The 27,630-nt window shown below is 43.7% G+C and overlaps 1 protein-coding gene and 1 long non-coding RNA gene across 3 annotated transcripts; both read left to right on the forward strand.

Moving 5' to 3' along the window:
* The first annotated feature begins 913 nt into the window (after positions 1-913).
* Positions 914-15,310, forward strand: FBXO40 (F-box protein 40). 2 transcript variants are annotated; one of them, XR_009743504.1, is made up of 4 exons: positions 914-1,808; positions 6,808-8,706; positions 11,238-11,746; positions 12,690-15,310. XR_009743504.1 is itself a non-coding variant. In XM_061454048.1 (3 exons), the coding sequence occupies exons 1-3, from the start codon at positions 1,800-1,802 to the stop codon at positions 11,433-11,435; spliced, it is 2,106 nt and encodes a 701-aa protein (XP_061310032.1). In that variant the 5' UTR covers positions 914-1,799; the 3' UTR covers positions 11,436-12,473. The 2 variants fall into 2 exon arrangements, 1 of the variants encoding a protein (XP_061310032.1); XM_061454048.1 differs by lacking the exon at positions 12,690-15,310 and having other exon boundaries at positions 11,238-12,473.
* A 6,953-nt stretch (positions 15,311-22,263) lies between these two features.
* LOC133269616 (uncharacterized) lies at positions 22,264-26,294 on the forward strand. Its single transcript, XR_009743507.1, has 3 exons — positions 22,264-22,897; positions 24,511-24,631; positions 25,746-26,294. It is a non-coding gene; the product is annotated as an uncharacterized LOC133269616 (long non-coding RNA).
* The last annotated feature ends 1,336 nt before the right edge of the window (positions 26,295-27,630 follow it).

Below are 27,630 nucleotides of genomic sequence, written 5' to 3' on the forward strand. Positions count from 1 at the left end.
CATTCTGCATCTCTTGTAACCCCCTGCCCTAAAAGGCCACCACAGATGGTGCCTTTTTGGAGTATAGCCATCATCTGCAGGTGAGGATTTGCAAAACTTGAGAGGTTTGTATTGCATCAGGCTGCAAGGCAGAGTACCCAACAGTGTAAGGCAGGCCCAGGGCAGGCTGCTTGGGTCTGTGTGATCACTGGGCAACACAGAGAAACCATAAAAAGTACTGCCAGGGTTCAGACTGTCTGTAAACACAGAGATCTAAATCCAGCTCCTTCTGAAGCTGCAAATAGTTTAGTAATCTGGGTCAGTTCAGCGGGAGGGAGTTTACTCCTCACCAGTAATACAAACTTTTGAGAAGTTTTATTTCACATAAAGTGAGGCACACAAGCAGCGTGGTTTTAAACACAGTCTAAAAGGATGATGACGGTGTTGAAGGTTGAAGAATGACCCTGAACTGACTGGGGGCAGGAGAGAGGGGAAGTGGACAGGGTAAACAGATCAGTGATCATGTTGTGATTGGGTGAAATTTGGGTTTAGGCATATTACCACTGGCCCATTTTCCCCAGTCCAATGGGATGACAGAAACTGGTATCACGATAGTACAGCCCTTTCTAAAAAAGGCCATGGAGCCAGACTGCTAACCATATTTAGCACTACTAAATTACAATTGGCACCAGCAAGCCTTGGTTGTCACCTGCTGACATTTTGTTCAGCCCTAAAAGCAAAACCACAGTTGTCTGCACTGTTTCAAATTATGAGAGTCACTGGGGCCTCGCAGATAGAGAGAGAAAGGGCAAAGTAACCAGTTCATTGTGACTTAGGGTCTCAGAGCCACCACCACCACAGCCAAAAGATGTTCTGTGTTACTCAGGTGCTAAAAAGTGGTCACATATGGCAGCAGGTCACAAGAGGTGTCTTTGCAGGGTGAGCACTGACCAGGGAGAAGCAGTGCATGCCCTATCTGCACCCCTGAGCCCCGCTGACACGTAGTGGTTCCCATATGACTGTACTCACCATGAGTATGAAATGCTCATCATGAAACTCACCATGAAATGCTTTCATGGGTGCGCACTCAGTAAAACGTGACTGCTCTCCTTTGCTTCCTCAGGTTTGGCTGAGGAAGGGTGACACTGGGAGCGGTACCCTTCAGGCTTCCTCCCAGTGGCTGGTGGGACCCTTTCACTGTGCAGTGGAGGGGCTGGAGCTGGGGAGTATCGTAGGGTCCCAGGAGTTGGCCAGGCACATCTGCCTGGCTACTCAGCTCTGCACTGTTGCCGCTCCCTTTCTGCCCACCCCTGCCCAGGCAGAGGAGAAACCTGCCATCACTGTCTGTATCAGCTTCTCGTGTTGGTGATGATGGGAGCATGGGCATGGTGACAATTCTAAGAGCAGAAAGCACAGACTATTGTGGGCACCAAAGGGAGTTAAGCTGTAAAGGGCAAACCTCCACCAGAGAGTGACAGGGAGCTGATACAGGGCTCTGGGAAATGGTTTGATCTTTTTCTTCTCATGGAGGGGACACAGAATGTTACTGGTTCTGCTTCTCCCATCTGTGTGAAGTATCACTCCAGAAGTGACAGTGTTAACAAATACAGTGCAAGAGACTGCTCTGTAAGCTGAGCTACACAGTCACATGCACGGGGTTTTATTTTTAACATCCCAAAACTACTTGTTCTGTCTGGGCTTGCTCTGTGCTCTCCCATTCTCTCTTCTTTCTTTGCTTGCAATTCTCCATTACCCACCTCATTTCAACCCAGCTGAGCACAACCAGGAGAGCGAGTGTTTGATACACACACAGGGACTCTATGATTAAGGTAAGGCTTTGTACATAGAGTTGGAGTCTTTATATATAAATATAAACCTATATTTATAAGGTCAAACCTTATGCAATGCAGTGGTTACTGTATTGAGATATGAAAATCAATACATCCTCAAAACAGCCCTAGTAATTAAGAGGAAGTAGAATAATCAGACACGAGATGTCTTAAATGACACCCTAAAACAGAGGAAGCTGGTAACTATGAATGCTTCTGTGACAAGCTACTCTTAAAATAATAACAAACTCCATCATGCATTCAGTGGATTAGCCATAGTTTGCAGCGCTGGGGTTTTAAAAGACTAAGAATCTGATTCTATGATGAGAGCTTCAGCAGCAGGATAGATAAGAAATTGAAACTTCTATTTCTGTAATTTCCAAGAAACTCTGAGAGAAGTAGAAAAAGGAAATACAGTAAGGGGCAGAGGAGAGGCAAGAGCAATCTTGTGGCCAAAATGCTAAAACTTAGATCTGGTGGGTTTTGTAGATTCAGACTGGAAACTTTGTGTTGGTAATCCAGACTGACTGAATGATGGTGATGTAAGATTTACAAGGGTTACAGGTACTACTGTACCATTTAGAGTTGTGGCTGCTTAGCAATTTTTATTCAGGAATATTTTCTCTTTTGTTTCTTATGACTCAGACCTTCACCAGTAGCTCTGAAATTCTCTATGCTGGGCACCTGCCTTCGGCTGGGTTTCTTTTGTTTTGCTTAAAACTATTGACTTTATTATCTCAAGAGGTTTTCAGAAACATATGTTAATGAAATTGTTACCAGGGCATAAAACAGAACCTGAAAAAGAACCCTCATACTGCAACTAAACCAGAGGCTGTTATTTTAAAGCACTTGCTGAACTCAAACCAAACCCAAACTTATTTCCCAGCTATCCATGCAAAGTGAGTCTGCCAGCTTGTGTCTCTACCAAGGACAGCACAGGGACCCCTCACACATACAAGGAGCAGTGGAGCAGCTCCATGTCACAACCTCCCCCTTTTTCCCATCTTGCCTGTCTCCCATAAGACTCCCCAACATGTCCAACACAAGACCCTGCTGCTGGGCTGCCCTGCACTGAACCTCAAGCCCATGGGACCACTTCAGCATCTGGAAGTCTGGGGTGGGTATGTCTTAGGTGAGCTATGGCTGCATTGCACCAGATAGGAAGAAGCAAGTAATATTGCTCATAGGAGGGAGTGCAGCGTGGGATTTCTAGCAGCAGTGCCCTGTGTAACCTGTGCCTCACTACTCTGAACCCTCCCCTGCTCCTCCTTTAACAGCACTAGTGCAGTTCACTGGACAGAAATTGCACGAGCAAGTTTTACCAGGTGAAGGGGACTCCTGATGGTGAGACAGCTTGTCTTGAGCTCCGTGGTCCTGCCTGCCAGGTTTAGGGAGCTGAAGAGGAGCTGATGTGCTGCTGTAAAAAACTGAGCTGCAGGTGTGCTCTGGAAGAAAAGCAAGGAATGTTGATTGAAGTCTTTGCCATGCTGATGCACTACACTGTGGACCTACTCCATCCCTGTAATTTTAAAGCATATTTTTTCCACTATAAAGCAATTCCAACTCATTCAATAATTCTGAACTAGTGGTTATTGCCATGAAACACCACAGCCTCAGCCAGCTAGAAAATGCAGAGTATGTCCCTAATTGTCACAGCTTCATCCTTCCAACTTTGGGTTTATCTGGGTCAGTTGTCTCTCAGAAAACCTTTTCACTCTGCATGTCTTACACTGAGGATTTGAGGATGACCAGGAGGACTGCCCTGGAATCAAAGCGGCCCTATGAAATCCATGTGAACTTGTTCAAGGTCTGAGCCTCAAAGGAACTGTCTTGCACATGCTTACTAGAAGGTTATTAGTGTTATTGATAGGGATTTAATCTGTAGCTTTTTTTCTCCCTTTCCACCTGCTGAATATGGTGTACCATATTCACTGCCTGACGCATTTAAAGCTTGGTTGGCAATACGTATACGCAAGATCAGTCTGAATGGCAACTGCAGAGCAGGTGTGCAATGAAGGTGTGCCATGGAGGACAGTGACCCACTCTGCCTAACACCAAGACAGTCACTCAGGCTGTAGCTGTGCCTGCTGTGGGTGTTGAGATGTGGGGCTCAGTTAGCTTAGGGGTCACTGTGATTCCAGGTGGTGGCATTCTTGGATTCACTTTTTATTTTTCTATGGAAGGACAGGACTTCAGAAAACTTAAGCTCCCAAGGATCATGTACCAATGCCAAACTGAATGGTTTCCAACGGCGTAGTGTTTTCTTTTTCAGCTGCAAGAAATAAATATATCTGTTTAGTAAAAGGAGATCTGAGCCTGATTTCTCACTGAGGTTAAGTATGTAGTGATTGAGGAAGTGCACTGCATGAAAGGAGATAAAAATCTCTAGTTTAAGGATTTTTAGATGTTCTCCTAGCAAATATGATTCTACATCTGGCTCTGCCAGGGTGTTTGTGCAGGGAGCATACAACTGCAAGTGAAACATCAGAAGCTCAGCATCACCATGTGTGGTGTGTATATAGTTATTTATTTGTATGAAATATTATGTTCACTTTATTTTAATCTTTCTATGTTTTAATTGTACATCTGACAAATAGAAGTAGTAGTATCTTTTGACCTCAGGAGAACCCTTAGTACTGCTAAGATAAATTCATTATTGGTTGCAAACCTCCCTCAGATACTAAGATAATAAATATATTTTAAAACCCTGTAAAGAAATTAGTAATGCTGTATTCAGCTCAGGATTTACATATCATGATAAAAAAGAGGTAAACACCATATACTGGGTATAAGGATTAAAAGAAATGGAGAGTATCTTCTGTCTGCTCTGTAAAGTTCACCGAAAGTACTCCTTGAAAATGTTTTCCTGTTGTATCATCATATGTAAGTTTAATGTTTGTGGCTCCAGCATTTGGATGCAAATTTTCCTGAGATCTATTAATTGCTCCTTGTGATGTTTTAAAGCTTAGAAAGACTGTTTTCTGTTTGTTTGCAGTCTCATCTCAGAGGCACTCTTTCAGGTAATGATCTGGGGTTGCTGGTGGCCCTTTTTGATGGTTCTTTAAAATGGGAGACTTCCCTTGATTCTGTGCAAAGAGTTCAGATAATATGTATAATCTTAATATATGATCAGTCACACATAGCAAATACCAAATATGAAAGCAGTTGTGTTGTTTTGACTCACTCACTGCAACTGAATTAAATATCTATTTACTGACAATAAAGTGTAATTGATTTATTAATGTGAAGTTATTGTCAGTGAACAGATCTGCTCCAGACACAGATGTATCTGCAGCTAAAATAGCAGCTGTGTATTTTTAAACCTTACTTGATTTGCTGTCATGACAGTCTAAAAATAAAGATTTACCAAAGTGGACAGACTGTGGACTGTAATTCGCATCTTTTCTTTCCACAGTAGTTTGAGCCAGATTCAGTTAAGCATTTCTGATTTCATTTTTGTGTGTTTTCCTAACCCAGGTCTTCGGAAATTTTGCAGGTTTCAGGGAATCAAGAAGTGCACAGGTCTAGAGAAGTGTTTCATCACCCTCCAGATCTGTGTATCCCCTGCATCTGGATGTTAAGTATCAAACTTACTGAGGCAAGAATTTGTAAACTTTCTGATCTGGGCTCTGAAAGTTGTAGTTTGTGTACTGATAATAACTAACTGACATCAACTAAACCACAGGGCTAGCTAAGTCATCACTTAAAATACAGAGCTCCTGATAACTGATATTTTGGAACAGAAGCAGCATTCAAACCTTGATAAATATCAGAAGAATTCTCCGTCCCTTCTTCCTGTCCTCTAGCTTCACAGATTTGACAAGAAGAGGCAAAGAAATAATTTATCTGAAAAGCATGACATATACGAGTTAGAGATGAGCTAAACTCAGCTGACAGATACCTGAATAACAATGAAGACTGATTCTGGATATGAATGCTCTGACATGATTGGTTTTCTTAAACAAAGCATGTATTTCCTTTCTGTACACATGATGCGGATGGGGTTCATTTGAGCATACAGCAGTGTGAAGGCAGGCTCCATGCCAGAAACTTTGCAGTCAGTCCTTTCTGTGTTTTGGAGAACCGTAAGGGCTGTGCCACTGGTGTATTTTTATTTATCAATTGTTTCTCTCCGAGAGTTACTTTTGCAGTGGAAAGTATTGTTCACACATTCATGTCTTCATTGCAGTGTAATGTACCCAGCCTTCGTCTGACCTTAGGCAAGTCATAGCTGGGACTATTTTTAGAGATTATATTTGCAGCAAAATGTTACAAGAATGAGAGCAGCAAGGATGCTGCCAATGAGAAATAAATCCATCTGTATCTCCTGCTTCTCTGAGCCACATAAAAGTAGATGTGACTGAACAGCTTAAAGCAGGACAGATACCACCATAAACCCCATGTAAATCAGGAAAGCAGAGAAAAGCAGGCCAAGGAAATTAGCCTTTACCCAGGCTGCTTTCCACACTGGTAACTGGGATCCTGAAGATAATCCTCACTCTCAGCCTTGCTGGTGTAGAGCAAAGGGAGGTTCACTTTTGTAACATTAATTTCCTTATGGGGGAATGACAAGACACGTAGGCCAAATGACCAGATAACTTTTCTGGAGAGGAAAAATAAACATCTATCCAACTCAGTGTTAAGGAAGTGGGAAGCTCCTTCACTGTACCTCTGGCAGTCTTTACTTCTACAGCTTGGAATAGATAGACCGAGTGTAAATACTGGGACAGAAAACAGCTTGCTCCCAAACCCTGGCTGCCTCTGCTGGTGTGATGTGTAAGGACCTTACCTATACCCGTGATGCTGTTGAGGCCACGTTGTATCATGGGGATCAGTGCTGATACATATGGGGCTATCAGCCATTTGACCACAGTCTTATTCCCTCTAGAAGTGCGTATGAGCACCTAATGCAGAAACCATGCATGGGCACAGAGGGTCTGTGGCCATGTGTGGCTCCTTCAGGCAATAACTGTTGTCTTCTTGTCTTTGCTACACACAGCACCGGGCTCAGAAAGCTCCCCCTGGGCAGCACAGGCACTGTGAGAGATGTTTCAACCGGCATTGTCACGCACCGATTGAGCCCTCCATCTCCTGCATGGTGATCAGCTGCCGCTTTCATTGTGGGGCCACCTTCCACATGTGCAAGGAGGAGGAGCACCAATTGCTCTGTCCCTTAGAGCAGGTCTCCTGCCTCAATTCAGCCTATGGCTGCCCTTTTTCCATGGCCCGCTTTAAGCTGGGGAAGCACCTCCAGGTCTGTCCAGCCAGCGTTGTCTGCTGCTCGATGGAGTGGAATCGCTGGCCCAACGTGGATTCAGACACAACCCTCCACAAGAACATTATGAAGGAGACCTTGAATGAAGAGTGTCTGGACACAGCCTTGGCACTCAGAGACCAGAAGATACTTTTCAGGACTTTGAAAATAGCTGATTTGTTTCCAGAGTGGAGGAAAAAGGATGAAGTGCAAGAGCTAACGGACGAAGCCATAGGGGGGGAAGAAGGTGCTGTGGGAGGAGTAGCCTGTAGTTCCCAAGAAGGCGACAACCAGTTGTCTGAACTCAGCCAACGTGAGCGTGAAGATTTGGCAAAAGACAAAGAGGGAATGGATCTGGGGAGTTACAAAACCTGGGAGAATATGTTCAGCAAAGAGCTCCTGGCTTGCAAGGTAACGGGCTCAGCAGACAGCACGGGACAAAAGACGGAGGAGGCTTCCAAGAAAACAGGGTCAGCCCCGCAAGCTGCCAGCTCCTCAGAGCAGGCAAAGGAAGTACCTGGGAGTGCAGAAGAGGCAAAGGACCAAAAGCCTGAACAAGTAACACCAAATACAGAAATGACAGGACTGGCTCCCTGGCAAGAAGGAGTCCTGGAGAGGCTGAAGAAGGAAGTTGGTGTAGGCGATTACAACATGTATCTGGTCCACCATGGGGGAATGCTTATTCGCTTTGGCCAGCTAGCTGCTTGCACTCCCAAAGAAAAAGACTTTGTCTATGGGAACTTGGAAGCTCAGGAAGTAAAGACTGTCTACACCTTCAAAGTGCCAGTTAGTTACTGTGGCAAAAGAGCACGACTAGGAGATGCACTGGGCCACAGGATGGCAACTTCAGACAAGTCAGTGGATACCTCAGAATTGGGAATAAACCCAGAAGATCTACCTAAGGCAAATATAGTTGAGGCCACACTGCTGTGTGCACTGGAAAAAGAGCTGAAAGGCCATGAGATCTCCGAAGCAAGGGGTATTGATGGACTTTTTGTGGATTTTGCAACACAAACGTACAGCTTTCCCCTGGAGCCTTTCTCCTCCAGTGCTGTTCTAGCAGACATTCTGGATGAAGAAAGCCCACCAGAACTGCACGTGGAGCTCTACACTGAATGTGTAACCAGAAGACACAACAAAAGCAGTTCAGCTTTCACATTTACTTGCAGCCATTTCTTCAGGAGAGACGAGTTCCCATCCCACTTCAAGAATGTGCACGCTGATATCCAGTCATGTCTGGATGGATGGTTCCAGCATCGTTGCCCGCTGGCCTACTTGGGATGTACTTTTGTTCAAAATCACTTCCGTCCTGAGGGTCTTAAGGCCAAGGTTATATACAGCAAACCTCTCAAATCATTTGCTATTAAGCCAGAGGTAGACACTGTCCTTGCTGAATCAGGAAAGTTCAATCCCACAGCGGCTAATCGAGGGAGAAACAAGGACTTGCTGAGCAGCCTCCCGGTGGAAGTGCTCAAGTACATTGCGGGGTTCCTGGACAGCTTCAGTTTATCTCAGCTATCGCAAGTGTCAGTGCTGATGAGGGACATCTGTGCCACTCTTCTTCAAGAGAGGGGAATGGTCCTGCTGGTCTGGGAGAAAAAGAGATATTCCCATGGTGGTACTTCGTGGAAAGCTCGCAAAAAGGCAAGTGACTGTGATGCTGGGAAAAAGACAGCCATGGGTTCTCTCCAGGTAAAACACACGCATTGCAAGGGATGCTGTGTGTAAACTTGCAGATGTGGGGAAGGTTCATGAGGTTTTAAATTTGCACCATAGTTGTCAGGGATCAGGGCTGTGAAACGTAGTACATCTAGTGAAAATAGGAAGTTGTAAATGGATATCTTCTGACTAGTGGGAATCCCTCATTCAAGCTTGTCTTGGGTAACCTTTTTGCATGTGCACTGTTTTTAGGCACTGAGAATTTCTGATATTTAAGGGTTACACATGGAGTTTTGAAGAACTTGGTATTCATGCTTTTTTTTTTTGGTTGTTCTCTACGAGCCTGTCTAGGGTATGTCTAACTAAAACATGCTTTAGACCACCAAAAAGGTAAAGAACAAGGAGCCATAGCCAGGAAAAGTGTTGGCATCAACCCCTAGAGTCTGCCTCTTGGGTTGTGAGAGCCCTGAGGAAGCAGCATGGCGATAGGAAGCTGCCCTCTACAAAGCTGGTCTGCCACTGTTTGTGCTGGGAAATTATCCCCCTTACTGGCTCTTTATGTACTCTGAAAGAAATGTATAAACACAGCTCAGTCTTAGTCCTAGTTGAACAACAGTTACTGCAGTTTGTCCCTGCCCATGGCAGGGGGGTTGGAACTAGATGATTTTAAAGTCCTTTCCAACCCTAACTATTCTATGATTCTATGATTCTTTTCTAATCGATAGCTCTGCAGCTGCTCTAACATAAAGCTGTTTAAAAGAATAACACGAGAGACTTCAGCATGGCTGAGCAGACAAGACAGAAATCTAGGAACAAATATTTTTGAGATCCAGGGAAGACTCCCAGAAGCTATCTAAGGACCTGGCTTTCAAGCAGAGCCCTGAAGATCTCTGCCTATCGATTCTTATCAAATGGAAGCTTAGCAGTGTATGACTATTTATTAAGAGAGAAAACATGAAGCATGGTGAATTCATAATCTGTGTAACAAAGTCTGGTGGCTGCAAGTTGAATTAGCCCATTCCACAACAGGAATTAGCCACTGAAATGATTTACCAAAGGATGTGGCTTCCTTCGGTAAAAGGAAGACATTCCAGCTGAGCAATTATATAGCAATTAACTTCTGTAGTTAGTGTAGCACAATTTCAAACCAGCAGCATTGAATTTGAGAACTGTCAATGCTTTTCATATTAGCTCTTTGTACTGACCACAGGAATCTTTTTTCCAGTGCAGACTCCACTTGAAAACTTTCTCTTTGTAACTAAGCCTGAATTTCTGGGCTACTGTCTATAATAGCTATGACTACTTAGGACTAGGACAGAGTCAGCCAATCTTAAGCACCGAATCATAGAATCACAGAATAGTTAGGGTTGGAAAGGACCTTAAGATCATCCAGTTCCAGCCCCCTGCCATGGGCAGGGACACCTCACACTAAACCATGTCACCCAAGGCTTCATCTAACCTGGCCTTGAACACCGTCAGGGATGGAGCATTTACCACTTCTTTGGGCAACCCATTCCAGTGCCTCACCACCCTAACAGGAAAGAACTTCTTCCTTATATCCAATCTAAACTTCCCCTGTTTAGGTTTTAACCCATTACTCCCTGTCCTATCACTACAGTCCCTAATGTATAGTCCCTCCCCAGCATCCCTATAGGCCCCCTTCAGATACTGGAAGGCTGCTATGAGGTCTCCATGCAGCTTCTCTTCTCCAGGCTGAACAGCCCCAGCTTTCTCAGCTTATCTTCATACAGGAGGAGCTCTACTCCCTTGATGCCAGGGGAGTGTTCCTTCCCCAGGAAGAAACATCTTTAAGGAGAAGAAATCTACTATGACTTTAAAAATTATTTTGATTTAATGGTATACAGCAAATATCAAAGAAATCTAATCACAGTCTTATCACTATATGCTAGCTTACCACTGAACGGTACATTGTATCACTGCAAACAGAACCAGAAGATCTTAACTGCACATTTCTATTTTTTACAAGCTTGTACGTCCTCTAGGAATAACTTTACCCTTAGATTTCCTAGGCTGCTTCTTGGGTGGGGTAACAACAGTGTTGTAATGTTAATTACTTTCAAGTTGCTGATAGATGCTTTGGAAGGCAGGTTTCTTTGAGATATGTATCACACAAGCATGCTGTAGTCACTTTGCTTTATAAACATCTGGCATCAATCACACTGTGCATATGATGGAGTTTTCTCTAGAGGTGCAGTGTCGAGTGGCCTGGATTTGCTCATGCCCTGCACTGGATTGACACCAAAAACTGTAGAAGGATACTTTCCCATTAAAAATGGCAGATGAGGATTAAAGCAGCAAAACCAGGAAGTACAAGGTCCACAACAGTACAGACCCCATTTTCACTTGCTATGCCAGCCCTGCACAATCACGTGTTCACTAGCCTGCCCAGTACAAGTGATGCACCCCCACTACAAGCATATATAGATTTTCAAACTCCTATTTTTTCCAACATCCATTCTCTCTCTGCCCAATTTCTCTCCCCTTTCCCATATTAGATCTGGCAGTTCAGCAGCCTGTTCTCCAGAGTTAACAAGTGGCAGCGCAACGACGTCGTGTGCATGGCGGAGCACCTGAAGAATTGTCCCTTCTACCAAGTGGAGCACAAGACAGACCCCGTGCTGCTGACGGGCATGTGTGAATCAAGAGAGCAGATCCAAAAGACTTTGGTTTCTACTTTCAAGCGCAGAGTCTGAACAACCTGCTCCGCCTCTGCCACACTCCTTTCAGGGCCCTTGAAAAAAAGATTTGGGAATCTGGGTGTAAAGATTGTTGCTTCCAACCCTCCGTTGGACGTACAAAAATGGTTTCTCCCCAGCTGTGTTTGAAACATCCTGCATATTTTCTTTTTGTTTTTTCCTGTATTAATTTCAATGTTAAAACTTCACCCGCTGCTCACTGATAGCACGTGCTTTCTGTTTATGTTTCCATTCCTTGCTGAATACAGCATCCCAAAAAATAAGCAATAAGGATCTGGGTTGAAAACAGCATCTTCGTAACCTTGAAGGTAGGCTGCTGTTCTTGTACCACATCCCTGAGAGAAGCAAGATCAGTTAATGTACGTAGGTCTGAAACACCTTAGTTTTGGGGTCTGAAAGCCAAGTTCTAAGAGCCCAGGTAGATGCCCTCCTGCTTGACAGACCTAGGGGCTGCTAATATAATTCTGAGACATGGGCAAAAGAGACATGAACCCCCAGAATTAAGTGAATTAATGAGAACTCCAGTGAGGACTCAGGAATTCACTGCACAGCCGCAGACCATCATTTAGGACCCCGATTCATCCAAGTGTGCCTAGTTGAGCACAAACCTAAAGCTGAGCTTTCAAACCAAACCAAAGCAGACAACATGCTCTTTGTTAGAAAAAAGTAGTAAACAGTTTTAGGGGCTCAAGTGACTTCTTGTATTTTTCAGTTAGTAACTTCCTCTGGTTTATTTCAAAATACATTGAAGCCATCAAAAAATATTCAGAGCAACTTTTAGAATTTCTTACCTACTCAGCGTTGCAGTTGTACACTGCAAGTTGTAATTACAAACAACTGTGAACAATATGTCAAAGACATACTGTTTTTTTCTGTAAAAGAAAAGGCATTCAGCAACCTATTCAGTAATGGTACAGGTAACGTTTGCTTCAGTTAAATGGGCTGGAGTATAGGATTTTTTCCCTTTTTTACAGAGCAGAAAAGTGATAAGAATTTGGTTTCCTTTTTAATAAATACACTGATTTAAAACCAGAATGTGATTGTTGAGGCAACAGATGAAAAGAAAGCAGGCATGTTCCCAGCAGTGTCTGTCTTATTGCACTATTTAAACCCATTTCAGTGGTGCTAGTTAGAAATGCCATGGTTGTGGTGGTGGGTGGGATTCCTCTGAAATCATCATAAACTGATTTGACAGCTTAAAGCCACTGCACAGCCATAGAGGCACTGACTCACACCCCTTTCTCTTTTAAGCTGGTAGCCAGGAGTGCGAGCTTAGGACATGAGGTCTGGCTTTCATCTCACCATGTCGGGCAGGAGAACCTTGCCAGGAGCTGGGACATCTGCTGGCCTGCACCACCACTCTCCTTGCCTGCGCTGGCTGGGTGAAAACTGGCCTGCGTGGATGGACACACACCGCATTTGCTATCCCTGGTCTCGGTGCAGATCTGGGATGAGGCAGCTGTGCCAGAAGGAGCCTTCTCTTACAGACAAAGGTTGCTGATGAAGCTGAGCTGAATGCTTGGTAATCAGCGTGGTGATCAAAATCACACTGAGTGCAGCTCATCCTTGTCTACACTTGCATCTTAAGTGATCCCTGTGAGATTTGTAACCATACAAGGATATTTTTCTTCTCCAGACATATGCCCTCAGTACCATACTGTCTGAATTGTGGGGTCAGGGGATTGATCCCAGGAGCAGGAGTAGCAGCAGTCAGTGGAAGGCTTAAGCCACTGCACAAAACCAAACTGGCTATCCTTTAAAGTTGCGCACAAAAAGTCACCTGTCCTCAGAACATCCCATATAACATCAGTCACCTGATATTATCACTGGTTTACACAGAGAAGTTGGCAGAGGTGAGAACATCCAGCCAGACTTCCTAGACTGGTCTCTACATCAGGATCTCATCCTTCGCATATCAGGTACCTGATTTTGAAAGATGCCGAGCACACAGCTGTACCTGCAGACCGTGGTAGATGCAAATGTACATCCAAGTATTGGGTGCCAGTATCTATGCTGGGTAGTTAAAAATGGAGCTATCCAAAATTATGGATAATTTCAGGAGTGAAAAAAAAGCCAAACAAAACAGATGCTTAAATAATAGGGTCTCAGAGTAACTCAGTATTTGAGGAGGGTGTAAGAGTCCATGAAGTTCAATCTGTGAACCATATCTCACCCGATCAGCCACTTTTCTGTAAATTGGTGTAACTGCACTGAAATTGTGTCTTGTGTTAGATAAGAATTGGGCTTGTTTTACCCTCAGTGGCAGTCTCACTGCCACTGCTGCTATTACACTTCTGGCCTCCTTCTCTTCATGACAGAGGATTTTTGTTCTTCTATCTCCTTGCTCCTGGAGATCTCATGACTTCAGTTCCAGCCTTATTACCACTGACCCTGCTTCTTCCCTGTGTTTGAGGTGCCAAAGTCAGACTACAGGGAGGATGCAACCTTTACAAACATGGTGGTTTAGGGTGTGGGTCAGCGATAGGAATATTGCAACCTCTCCCTCTTGGGATGAGGCAGGATGTACATACAACATCTAGGAGACTGGATCATTTTCCTGCTGGTACTGCTATGGGGTCTGCTGGAGAGACACAGGCTGTTAATTCACAGAGAGAAAAAGACACATTCACCACTGTGAATAGGTAGGTATTCTTCTGTAAAATGTAGATTTGGTTAAGTAACCTTCAGCGTATACAGAGGAAGCTGATAATCCACAGTCATCTTCAGGTTAGTCTAATGAACCCAATCCTGGAAGAGGGAAAGCTGCACAGGGAAGTGGAGATCACCCTTATACCAGTGTGTACCCACCTGGCAACTTCTTATCTCTCACTTAACACTAGTGGAAAGCTGTGGGCCGTTGTCCTATGCAATTTAATTAATCAGTTAATTAAAGGATGCCAAGCTAGCTCAATGTTGACAGTCCTGCTCATTATTAGAGTCAGCAGAAGCTTTGGGGAGCTGCAAGGAACTATATCTGCCTGTCCTTTTTATCTTGGTGAGCCCAACTCTGGCTTACTTGAAAGGCGAGAGGCTTTGGTTTGGGTTTAGCAAGTCCTTAGGCTCCTAGTTTAAGGTCATAACTTGACCAATGGAAAGTTAAAACTCTTCCTAAATTTCAGCTTGAAGGACTTGATTAGAAGCAACTGGACATTTGGTGTTTTTCAAAACAGGTCTTGACACTGGGGTGGAGTTTGAACTGGAAAAGGGGATCCAAGTGCAAAGAGCATTGAGGTTGCTCTCTGTCCAGATGCCATACTCTGGACCTTCATGGCTTTGGTCATGTTTGTGCTGCCCACAAGTCTCATGAAGTGCAAGAGCAATATTCCACGCGCTCCAGGCTGTCATGTTTTGTGGTCTTTCCTCTTGTTGGAAGAATGGGTACTGAAATGGTGGCATTGTGGAAATCAGAGAGGCCAGAGCAGAGCAAAAATGGTCAGGATAAGAGAGCAGAAAAATGGGAAATAGGAAAGGTAATGGGTTTGGATAAAGGACACATGCCTGGTTGTAGGTGTCATGAGGAGAGGCAAGTGGAGACAAGTAAAAGAGCACAGGAATGAAGGGAAGTAGGATGTGGAAGAGATGATGCAGTTGCAAATGGTTTAGGAAGAAATGGTTCAGCTCAACAGGCACCAGGAGGATAGGAGCGATGCTTAGGAGAGCAGAGATATAAGGGGAACAGAGAGTGTATTTTATCTGGTTTCTACTGACAAAGAAGATATTTGGGTGAGCCTGGTGAACTCACTGAAATGCAGAGTCTGTTTTGAACTGTAATTCACACAGTGGACCTCACTCTGTGGCACAGCCTCTGTTCTGGGTTAGAGTATTCAGCCACTGGATTGCTGAAACATGAGCTCAGAGGCCACCATAAAACAACAAAGGGTCAGGAATTTTGATGTTCTTGTATGCTCGTCATTTGCTGCCAGCAACAGACTTTCTGGATAACTGCTTCTCCTTGAGGAAAGCACTGGAAATTCCCTGTCCATGTTATAGAGTAACATGGGGCAGATGATAATTCTTAAGGGGTGAAAGGACAGGTAACCTACTGACACGTATAAGTCTGGACTGGAGGAAGAAATTACTTGCCAGGCCTCCAGCTCCCAAAACAGAGTGAGCACAGATGAGGTGAAGTGTAAGTGAACAGTGTTTGTTATTTTGCAAACCTCTGTAACTCCTTGCTGCTTTTATAAGAATAAAAAATATTATGGTTTAAAAACAAAAAACAAACCACCACCCAGCAAAATCCAGGTTTTAGTTTGTTTTTTTAGTTTCATCACATTCATGTTTGCTTTGCTTTCGAATCAGGTGTGGTAGGTTCTGTACCCTCATATTCATTATGCTCCTTTCCTCTGCACCACTCTTCAACGTCATTTTCCTGGTTGAAGACTGTTATTGGCATTTATTATTTATAGTTATTTTGTATCTAGTTTTAACCATTATTTTTTATTTTGACCCCATCCTCTTTGCCTAGCCGCTTTCTCCTTCCTGAGTCAGTTATTTATTTAGAAGAAAATCATTCTCTTCTTTTAAAAATTCGTTTTCCAGATTGACATTACATTCTATCTACAAATATTTAAAGAAGAGTTTTCTTTGCTGATCCCTCTCCCTACCCTTCACTTTGTGGCTATTCATCCAGGTAGTTACAGATGGATTTTTCCTTCTTTACTTGGGGTGCAAGTTTCATAGCCACTGTGCTTCTCTCTCAGACCTTCTGAGCATTTTTCACATCCAGTTTCCTTACCATTACAGTCCATGTTAAAGAGTTTTCTTAATTCCTGGGGTTTCAATTTCTTTGGAAACCAAACCTGTGTATACAGTAGAGGCCTATTCTTATTTAGCTTCCCACTTTATTTATATGTAAGGAAATTATGATCACACACTCCACATTTATTTTTGATGACCGCCTGCTGTATGACTTAATTGCTATTTACAACTAACAAATCTTTTGTAGGTTCAATGATGGTTTTATGAAGGAATTTGTCATCTGTCATGTTGAGAATTATAGGCCTAAGGCCCATGATTATCATGAGAGATTATTCTCTGGTTTATAACTCTAAAGTTAGTTTCCCTATGGCAGCATAGTTCTTACTGGGATTTATCTGTTTTAATATTAGCTCTCTCCCTGTATAGCCAGTTATGAGCTTGAGCAGGTCACAGCTGACTCTGAGCTGCACCAGAGAAATGCCTCTTTAAACTTTCTGAGTTTCATCCGAACAGCCTATAACATCATTCATGTGATGCTAATTCACTATCTTTATCTTCCTTTGTAGCAGTCCTGAACAGCAGACTATTTTAATTCCAGGGCTGACTTTTATTCTGCCATATTTCTGTTACTTGCATGATAACTAGTTTATACCTCATATTAGTTGCCCGTATTTCTTCCTTACTGAAATTTATAGGGTAGTCACAAAGGCAATGGAACCAATGTCTTCTCAATAGTAGCAGGAGATATAACAAAGAGAATTGGCAACAAGCTGAAGCTTGGCAGATTCAAGCAGAACTTCAGGAACAACTTTTTTACCAGAAGGGAAATGCAGCACTGGATCAGGTACCCAGAAACAGCAACATCTCCACTCATGGAGGGTTTCCAGACTTGGTTGGACAAAATCATGGTGACCTGACTGAGCCACAGGTTGGATCTCCTCCCACCATCACATCTCTGAGGTTCCCTGTAGTACACAGGCATCCCCAGGCTCACCTGCTTCCCTTAGCTGAACTTTGGCTACCAGTATTGTGTGCGTTTCTCTCATCACAAGTGGTATATTCTTTCCCTTGTTTTCTAGGTCCTGCCCATCAAGACCTCCTTATCTGTCATCACATAGTTATTTAGCTGGTTTTCATCTCCCTGCATAGGAAAGCAGATACACAGCCTTCTTCCAGCATTTGCAGCATCCTTGAATGCGATACCTACATGGTAAAGTTACATTTACTACCAAGCTTGGTAAATTGCTCAAGTGTTTACCAGAGCTATTCCTTTCAGCCAGGCTAATCCAGCGTGCAATTGCAGCTCTGGAGAATGGAAGGGTCCCAGCTTTAGGAGACACCTGGAGGGATTTGATTACAGAGAACAGTCAAGAGTGGATTACTGCTCTGCAAAACGAAGTCTATCACAACTGCTGCTCTTGAGCCTCCTCGCAGGCAGTGACCCAAAACCTGTTTCACAGGCACAGCACAAGCTGCAGACCTACGCAGCTCCTCTGAATAAACAGCTAATGGGCAAACCTGCTGATACTCCAGAAGAAAGCTACAATGAGTTTTTTAATAGAAATTGCACTGCTAGAAGTTTACAAGATGGAAAAGATCTGCAGTTCTGCAGGTGTGAAAAGGACAGACGTGGTTAAATGCTTTTTCTGCCTAACAGGGAACTTGAAGGTAATACTCAGAAATATTGTATATAATCAAGGCGGGATGGGGGGGTGGAAGGCAGAAGGAAGGTGTGGATGGAAAGAAGGTATATGGCACACAATAAAAGTGAGAATTTATGAGGCATACAAGGTGATAAGGAGAGTTCAAAATAATCTGGAAAAACTGGATTGCTGCAAGTGCTAATGGGACCTGGAAGGAGTTCTTTCAAAATACATTGAAAACCAAGAAATGCCAGTAATGGACTAGGCTCTTACTGGGTGCCTATAGGAAAACTGTTGATTGAGGAGATATTTGATGTAGGCTTTTTGATACAGAGAAGTTAGTCGTTTGTATACAGAAAGAAATGTAATTGTCTATTCATACTACGTGAGGATGGTAAACAACTTCCTAATCTATTTGCAAACTAAGGAAGATTTTAACAGCATCTATTAAGTGTAAGTATTTTCAGATCAGTAGCCAAGAACATTTGCATCTTAGAATCATAAAAGATTTGGCTGAGAAGGTACCTGGCCTAATGGAGTTAAGTATTTTAAAATCCTGTCATATAGAGAAATCCCAAGATCTCAGAAGGGTGTGCTGTGCTAATGTTCATAGAGATGACACCAATGATTGTTAGGTGGTTCCATAGTAATAATTACAGGTAAGAGAGTGTGAGTTAACTAACAAGGGCTTCAACAATGAAAATGACAATAACTTAGCACGTTTAAGAAAACAAAAGTGTTTGACAAAATGAAACATTCGGTTGATAAAAGCACTGGTGCAGATTTAACAAACCAAGAAAATTCTGAAGAAAAATAATAGTGTATGTATACATCATCATTTGCATTGCACGGATTAATTCCTAACAGACAAAGGGCAGAAATTCATGGTCCAAAAAGAAGGAGCAATCCCTGCTGAAAGAGTGTGCCTCTGTGCAACAACTGTGCTGGTTAATGTTGGCATCAGGAGATACAACTTGTCAAAACCAGTGTTGATCAGATTTGCAAGTGGCAGGATCAGTAGCTGAAGCAGAGGGAGTCCTTCAGATCAACACAAGTCCCTTGGCCAGCTGAACACACTCGAACAAGATAAGGTGCTCCTCAGGTACTGGACCACCTAGCTGTTGATCTACAAACCCCTATCAGTTGCCTGGCCTGTGGGAACACATAGAAGTGACCACGGGCAGAATGTAACTGCTGGTGGAAGCAGTTTTTGCTTGTACCATTTCGACTTCATGGAAAGGGAGCGCTAAGGAACCCTTGGTGTCAATACTGTCACGAACTTCATTGGCGACCGCTGAAGAAGTCGCTGTCACCCATGACTGCCAATGCCAAGTTGGAAGCCCAGCAAAGCCTGAAGCTGCAACACCTCTTGGCAGTCCAGGCATCCACATGCTTTTTAATTATGTTGAAAACTTGGAAGTGGTCCAGAGCAAAATGACAGGACCGACTGGGAAGGTCAGAAAGCACTTTACAGTGGGCACTGAACCAGTATCTCTCAATCGCACCACAGAAAATACAAAGTACTGGTGGGAGCACCAGAGTACTGGTGCACTAACCTGCAGGGAAAGGCACAGCAAGAATCAACAGCTGCAAGTTATATTTAGGCATGTTCAGAGTAAAATAAGACATAATATACTCAACAGTGAGGAAAGAAAATTAATGGAGAGATGAAAGGAATGCATTAAGAGCGGCCCTATTCCTCGCAAGGAGAAATATACGATGGCACTCGATTTGATTAGCTGCTCTATGATGTTCCCCACTGGAGTTGCTATGGAGAATTCATTATTACTGTGTCCCTGAAGGTCTCAAGCTTAATTTAAACCACAAAACCAAGTAAAGCATATACCCTAAAGCAGAAAAAGTAATACTTACTGATATACAAAGTGACCTTGAGTTACAACATTCCTTACATTTTACATATAAAACACTTATATAAAACAGAAAATGTCACTAAGAGACTAAAAGTTCATCAAAGATATACTCGATTGCATTAGAAAGACATGGATAAATAATATGTTCTGCATCTCTGGGAGACAGCCGTGCTGCCTTGCAAGGTCAAACGTGCTGTGGCCAAGTGCCATGTGGCAACACTTCCTGGCCATGTGAATAGAGAAGCAGGAATCTGGTCATCATCTGATTAGCTGCTAGGCAGATGAACCCATTATAAGGTACACTCTGTCAGTAGAAATAAGTATTAAAGCAGGTGTTCTAAACTAGTTCTGTAGGAGAATTATTACATAGAAGGCATTAAATTTGTTATGGATTTTGCCACCCTGCAAAACATAAGATTAAGTTCTTTGCACTTCAGTCAACACAAGATTACTCAGAGGCTGTGGCTGCATTGTATTGTAAATATAGACAAGCCAAAAGTTCTAATGCAGTACTGAAGGAGCAGTCATTTTGCAAACAATAAAACCAAACTCAAGATTATCTTTTCCACATAGGTTCCCCTTGTTTGATTATGCCTATGCTCATACAATTTAAGCTAGCTAAATAGATTCATCAGTCTAACCACAGTGGTTTAGGTGCACTTTATGAACATAGGTGAAGCTCAGCTTGGTACTTGCCTCAAAGAGAACATGCATTAACTAGAAGTAAAGCATTTGAATCGTGTTAGCTTCAACCTCACATCGTATCATGATCACACATTCTGCAGCACTCCCAAAGCAAACGTGGACACGGCTTCCCTAACACATCCCAGACACCTTGTTCAGTCAAAGCTGTTTCTGGAACATGACAGGCACATTACATAAGAGGCCAGACTCGACCCTGGAGGTCAGTGTGCAGAGCTTCTCCAACCACGCAGCTGCAACCTACCCACCATAGCAATTCAGTGTAAGTGTCCCTGTTGCAAGGCACCACAGTAAGGACAGGCTTAGTCAGGGTTGCCTTTTAAACTGTAGAGATGTCAGTCTTGAAACGTTTGAGAATGACATCTCTGCACACTTCAGTTCTGAGAGCTGTGCTCACCCTTACATGCAGTTGCCAAGTTCATCACAGAATCAGACTGGGAAGAGCCTTTCTTTTGTGACAGAAGGGTTTCAATGATACAACTCGCTACAGCAGGTAAAGCTGTCCTTTATAAAGTTTGTTCCCACCTTGGTACCACATGCTTAGGCCAAGAAACTTCAAATTCCACCTGTCACCCTCAGCCTCTTGAAGACCCATAGTGAAGTGCCTAATGCACAGGAATCATTCAGAGCTAAAACCCCTCTCCCATACTCCACCAGGCAGTGACAGACAGTAAATCATTCAAGCCTAGCATGCAGCAGGAAACAGATATGCGCACTGACCATAGAAATGATACCAAACTTTCCCACAACTCCCCCATCTTGGTCAGCGAACTGCAAGGAATCTCTGCCAACTGCTTGGTAGGGATGGGCTGGGACAAAGCACCAGGGCCAGCATTCATGCTCTCTGACTATACACTTCTTCCAGATCAGAAGCTTGAAGCAGCAAGCTCTGTTGCAAGAGCTTGGCATCACAGTCCTTGGTTGGATCAGCACAGTGAGCAGCAAGAGGTTCACACGTAGACACAGTAAGATGACTCCCACATGGCCGCAGCTTCTTGAAAGCCCACGGGCATCAGGTAGTTCCTCTCAATAGCTGGATACCTTTTCTCAGAGAAGGTCATCACAGCTACAGAACGGCTGCTTCTCCTCCCTACCACTGCCTCAGGGCTTCTCTCTCTAAACAGAGTATGGAATGCTGACCAAAGAGATGTCTTCACCAGTGCTGCACATTTGTTTTTCATAGTAACAGCAATCTTCTGCATTTATCACCTTCACTGACCATATATCTTTCATCTGGACTTCACTGACATGAGCAATGATAAGCTACAAGGGGTAATGAAGCTCCTGTAACATTCTGCACTCTCTCTCTCTCAAAAAACCCCAAACCAACCCAAACAAAATCAATCAAACAAAGACAGAAAGGATAAAGAGGAAAAGGGGAAAGAGAAAAGGGAAAAGGACTGGGCTTTTCTTTTCTCCAAGCTTCCAACTCTATTACAACCACCCCCTACCTTATGTCCCAGACAAAAGCAGGGGACACATGCTTCCCTCCAGAGCCTGATGTGTCACACTAAGTAAGTCCAGCTCCTACTCACTGCCAAAACATGCTCCTCCTCACAGCTCAGCTGACTCCCAGGTCACTCTCCTCTTGAGCTTTAAAACGTGGCATCACATTCACCACTTTCCGCTTTTGGCAAGCCTGGGTTACACGCTGCTCAGAGAAGCTCAGCTATTTTATTCCGGAGTTCCTTTAAGACTCTTGGACAAATGCCATTGCCCCCAGCGAGCTGTTACTGTTTGCTTTGTCAGTGTGTTGAACAACCTTTTCCACTGCTGCTTCAGTTTCAGACATGTTCATTGGTGAACCCCACCCTGCTGAAGAATGGGTCCTGCCACGTTGATCTCTTCACTCAACACTTAACACAGATGCAGGGATTCCTGCAATGGCCTTATGTCCCCTGTGGCCTCCTCTCACAGCCTGATCATCCATCTGCCCCTCAGAACATCTGGCAGGTTCCTGATACATGTCAAGAAAGATCTGGTGTTAGTTTTGATTCCTTTTGCTAGTTGTTCCTTGAAGCTTTTCTTGACCTGACTGTCTTTCTACATGTGAGGTGCTGAAGTTTGCATACTTCTCTGCTCTTCCCGTAGTAGCCAACTTCAGCTTTTTTTGATAGATGCTTTTTTCTGACTTCCTTTACTCCACTGAGCAATGCTTTCTGTTCCCCACATGAAAGGTGCTCATCCCATTTTTCATGAGCACGCCTGGTTTAGCAAGGATGGCAAAGGGTGACAGGAAGTGAATTCAGGTGATGCGAATGAAAAATATAAGGGGTGGCATTTTCGGACAGACAGAAAAAAAACAGTTGTGGTTGGTGTTGGTATAGGCCATCAGTGCAAGGCAACAGGTCAAAACTACAAAGGCTGCCGAAGCAGAATGGGAAGAAGAGAAGGCTGTTTCCAGAAGGCTGGAGATCAAGAGGTAGAGGGCAGGAACAGTGAAGACATCAAGTGAGAAAACAGGATTATGACCCTGATCCCTGGATGTCACATTGAGAGGGGGTGTGAGAAGCAAGAGGGATCAGCAACATTGCCCCAACAGGTACATTTGATGTGCTGATGTAGCGTTACAAGAGGTAGCAGAAGGGATTAAGGGTGATAATGGAGAGCAATTGCACAGGATTGTATGGGATGATAACACTGACATGTGGTGAGTCAAAGCAGTGACTGTCAGTGAAGCAGGGCAGCATGGGACAAAGCTGATGGATAACCATGAAGAGGTCCAAATCCTCCAACCCAACCAAATAGGTTGGGCCAATGATAATAAGGTGCAGCAAAGGAAGGGAAAATTACTACAAAGGCAGGAAAGACAGCATGTCATTGTTTTAAGAGACTGTGGAATAACTTCAGCCTCCTGTGCTGCAAACTGTCTGGCATGAGTCATCTTCTGGGAGACATATAACTTGCCAGCACATATTTCAGTGTCACTAGGCAATGCGGGCCCTCCCACCATAACCAGGCACCGTTCATGGGAAAGGAGGGCACAGTTTTCTTCTCTTTCTGAGTTCATTCGCCTCTGCTCTTTCCATTCAGCTCCCTCTCCTTTCCCTGTTTTCCACAGTACTTTTTACCATTTTCTTTTCCCCTTTTTCAAACGCTTCTGAAGTCATGGGTTTGCTTAGTACTGATTTCTTTATGAATTGCTGGGTTTCTCTTTTATACTTGTGTATATGCCTGAATCACTCTCACACACACCCCCCTCCCATGAAATACAATCAGCATTTTATTAAGTCCTTAGCATGAAAGATCAATTTTCCTCATCTGATAAATATGCACAGACTCATACCAGGAGGTATGCTGCAAATACTCTGAGATCCTTTATTTGCAGAGGATTTGGAAGGCAAACAGCCCTACACTCTGTGAAGTGGGCCATTTTTCAAACTGCAGGGGAATATTCTTTCTCTAAAACACTGCCCAGCAACGTCTTGTGCCTTACTCGAGGAGAATCCCTTTCTCACCCAAAAATTTGCCCAGGGGTGTAAACTTCTTGATATAGGAGATGTATCTGAAACAGCTGAACAGCCTTGAGAAAGAATGAAAAGAAGAGGTGACAGAATAGGACAGTGACTATAATGAGGAAATCCCACTCTTCTCAGTATCACCAGAAGTGGCCACATGGCTTGACTAAGATTCATGTTTTGTTGGCCAACTTCTTCGGGAAGGGAAGTAAAGGGAAGAAAAGGGAAGAAAAGCAGATATTAATCCAGATATTCTAGGCCTTTTATTTACAGGGGATAAACCTTACATTACGTCATTATAAAAGACAATGCCAAAGGTTATCCTACCACCTAATCCTTAACTTGAATTTATCAAGCTGCATCTTGAAAAAAACATGAGGTTCTTTGCATTATGGACCATTCTGGAGCTTCATATTACTGCTAGCCTGAGATCTTGAGAGGGAAAACATGAAATCTCTCAAGCAGAAGAATTAATTGAATGCTTCTGAGCAATTAAAAAGGAGATGGGAAAGGGGGGTGATGCCTTCTGCTCTGCCTTTTCAGAAGGGTGTGGTGGGAAGTGTTCCCTCAAGCCATTTGGCAATGAAATCTGGCCTTACCCGTAGAAGAAATGGGATTTATAGACTAACTTCTCTTCTTAAGGGCTTAATTCCCTATGGATCCCCTTTTTCAGCATAACTTTTGGTTTATATTCCAGAGAAGGAGACATCACCATCACCAGAGCAAAGCCAGGCAGCAAAAGCAACACGAAACCGCCAAGGCAGGAGTGACTGAGGGGTGCACCTGGAGAATTACCTGAGGCAGTATCAAAACCGGAGGTAAACATAAACTGGGTTGTCCCAACATCAGCTCTAGCAAAGCTCCAGGCGGGCAGCAGCAGGCGTGTGTGTGTCTATCAAGCAAACGCTTGCTGTGCTGTGCTAGGCTCAGAGTTTGACCAGACCCAACCCTGCAGGTGTCAGCCTCAAAACTAGTCTGAGGTGGCTGCATCTGCCTCCGGTTCCCAACAACAGGCAGGAGAGATGAGGAAAGGGGTGGGGACACGGGGGAGTCATGTGGGTGTGATAATAGTTATATTGTTAGGGCTGGAACAAGGAAATGACAGATTTCAGCTAGGGAGAACGAGGTGGGTGGGGGGAACCTCAAGGAGGCTTCATCTTGACCACTCTACTTAGTAGCTGCTCCAGAAATCAGTCCTGTAGTGTTGCTTGCTGCTGTTTCAGCCTGGAATGCACACCTAGCTTCCAGATGGGCATTGGACTTGGCTTAGTTATGCCAGTGAGTAGGAATTTTCATCTAGCCATTTCCAAAGCCCATCCTATTGCAATAGGACTGGACTGAGACTGGTATCTGAGGAGCGGTTAATCCTACATGGCTGAGTGATCCTAGATGAGACCCTGAATTTAGGGACTGTGCAGCAGAAGTAGAGCTTGAAGGCCTGTTTTCAGTGATTTTCTCATGGAGGATGGGTCACTAGCAGCAAAGGTGGCAGCTGACTCAGACACAAAGTAGTATGGCTAATGTACCATGGGGTCTGGTCACTGGGCTGCTTCAGCACCTAGACTGATGCAGCATTTGCAGGAAGCAATATCCCTCATCCTGCAATGCAGACAACAGATGGGAGGCACTACATTTTTCAGGAGCTAATTCAGGTATTCCAGCAGAGGCAGAGGATGAGTAGCCACTACCCAGGCTCTCCTCTGGGCTTTGTAATGCATTGCAAACAGCAACAAAAGAGGATTCACCTAGGTCTTCTGGGCTCTGCTCATACTGACTTCATTCTCCTAGAAAGAGAGGCTGGATTCCCTCCACACAGTTCCCAACAGGATTTGCTTAGTCATACAATACCATTTTTGTGAGCTGTACCCTGTAGTCTCTCACTTTTCATGCTGAAAGACAGAGATAACACACACTGTTTCATTTTTCCCCTAGGACTCCCTTTTGTGCCACCAGAACAGTTCTCTGCACCCACTCTGTTCCTACAAGGTAAAAAATGAATAATGCATTGAAAAGCAGCCTCCTTGGGAAGCAAAAGAGTGGGAATGCATACATGGACATACTCGTGCTGCTGTAGTATCACTGCTTGTCTGGGACAGACGCCACTGCTGCCTGGCAAGTTACATCAGCAGCAAGGGAAAAAGCGTTCAACAGCCCATTGGATTGGCTTGCAAATCCCTGCTGGCTTTTTAATAATGATCCTCTTCAGGGAGCACCACCTCTGCCTTAAGGAAGTCCGTGAATCCTGGGTAAAAAACTCCCTGCTGAAAAGCAACAGCAGCACAAAGCGTATCCTCATATCTGCCCATCTATCAGCTACTAGGTGGTGCCTCTTTGGCCACATACTTCAGTTAAACTTATAGCACCTCCACACTGCTATTCCTTGACTGTCTACTGTCTGGATTGCTAGTTTTAATGCAGAAAAATATAATCAGATGTACAGCTGATTAGTTGTAGCTAATCCAGAAATAATCATTGGTTTCTATCTTGCAAACAGGAAATTACATACACGGATATACAAAAGAATTAAACTGATTGGAGGTCTTTCAAGTAGTTTAAAACCATGTACCATTCGCTACACTTGGAATCTAGACCAGATGGGAAGAGACTTCTCTTTTTTCCCAATACAGTAAAGGTGTGTTGAAAAAAAAAAGTTGTTCCATTTTAAAATGTTGTGTGCACACAATGTGTGATCATTATCACATTCCTACCTGGGCAGATAATAGATAGAGCTGGTAAGGAAACATTTCCAATTTGATGCCGTAAAAAATGATTCATGTTTACTCAAAGGTTGTTCAGTAGCAATAAAAAGCAATCATGCATTCAGTTTGTGAAGATACAATATATAGAAGCACTGCCCAGAGCAACAGGGTGCTTCCCATTTCAAAAGGGAAGGACCTAGTGACAAGTGTCTGAGAGAAAAGGATCTTTTTCAGTGTAGAGCTCCTTGGATTTAAAATGTTGTCAGAGATGAAGCAAATATTATGAATCAAAACTTCCAGCAAGGATTTGCATGGAAGATCTTTCCTCCTAATGCAAGACTTGGGATTTCAGAAGACCATTTATCCCATAATTGCTGAGCCTGACTGGGGGTGTCAAAAACCATTGCCATCTGGTGTGACTCACCTTGATAGGTCAATACATCAAATAATATCCAGAAGCTTGTGGATGAGCAAAATGCTCAAAACACTCTTGTGGTGAGGAACATTTGAGTTATCAACAGGAGTCTTCTGCAACCTACACTAATAATTCCGTGTCACTATCTTCTGTTACACTGAAGTGTGTCTGAGGAAAATGGTACCATTTATGACTGACAGGCTTGGTCAGAAGATGGTCACTTGAATAATCTAGTTCCTTTATGCATTAGTGAAAAACAGTAGAATAAAAAGGAAAGATGTAAGTAATAAAACAACCCTGAAGAGGTATCAAATTCTGATGCTGCAAACGGAGATTGAGACTGGCACCTGAGAAGGCAACAGCTTTGTTGTTTGCATTGTTTCTAGCATTTGGGGAATCGAGCTGTAATTGTGGTTGTGAGCTGGCAATGAGTCTGCAGCACATCTCTGTGACCAGGGGAACGTAAGGATATTTACAAAGCCACGTCCAAAGCACAATATTCCCATGACTGAAGCAACTGGAAGTCACCTCAGGGCTGATAGGAGCTCTGAGGTGTGCCACGACAGTAGATAATGTATGGCAGCCTGAGCAGCAAATCGGCCTGAGAAAGAGGAAAAAGGGGAATTGCTTAGATGAGGGCTGACACAGCAGCTGGAAATGGTGAAAGAGCCAGCAAGATGTTTGTTTAATTATTTCCAAAAAA

This window comes from Pezoporus flaviventris, unplaced genomic scaffold (assembly GCF_033815535.1).
Source record: "Pezoporus flaviventris isolate CSIRO_AGI_PZ_B2104156 unplaced genomic scaffold, CSIRO_AGI_Pfla_v1 ptg000015l, whole genome shotgun sequence".
In the NCBI taxonomy this organism is placed as follows: Eukaryota; Metazoa; Chordata; class Aves; order Psittaciformes; family Psittacidae; genus Pezoporus; species Pezoporus flaviventris.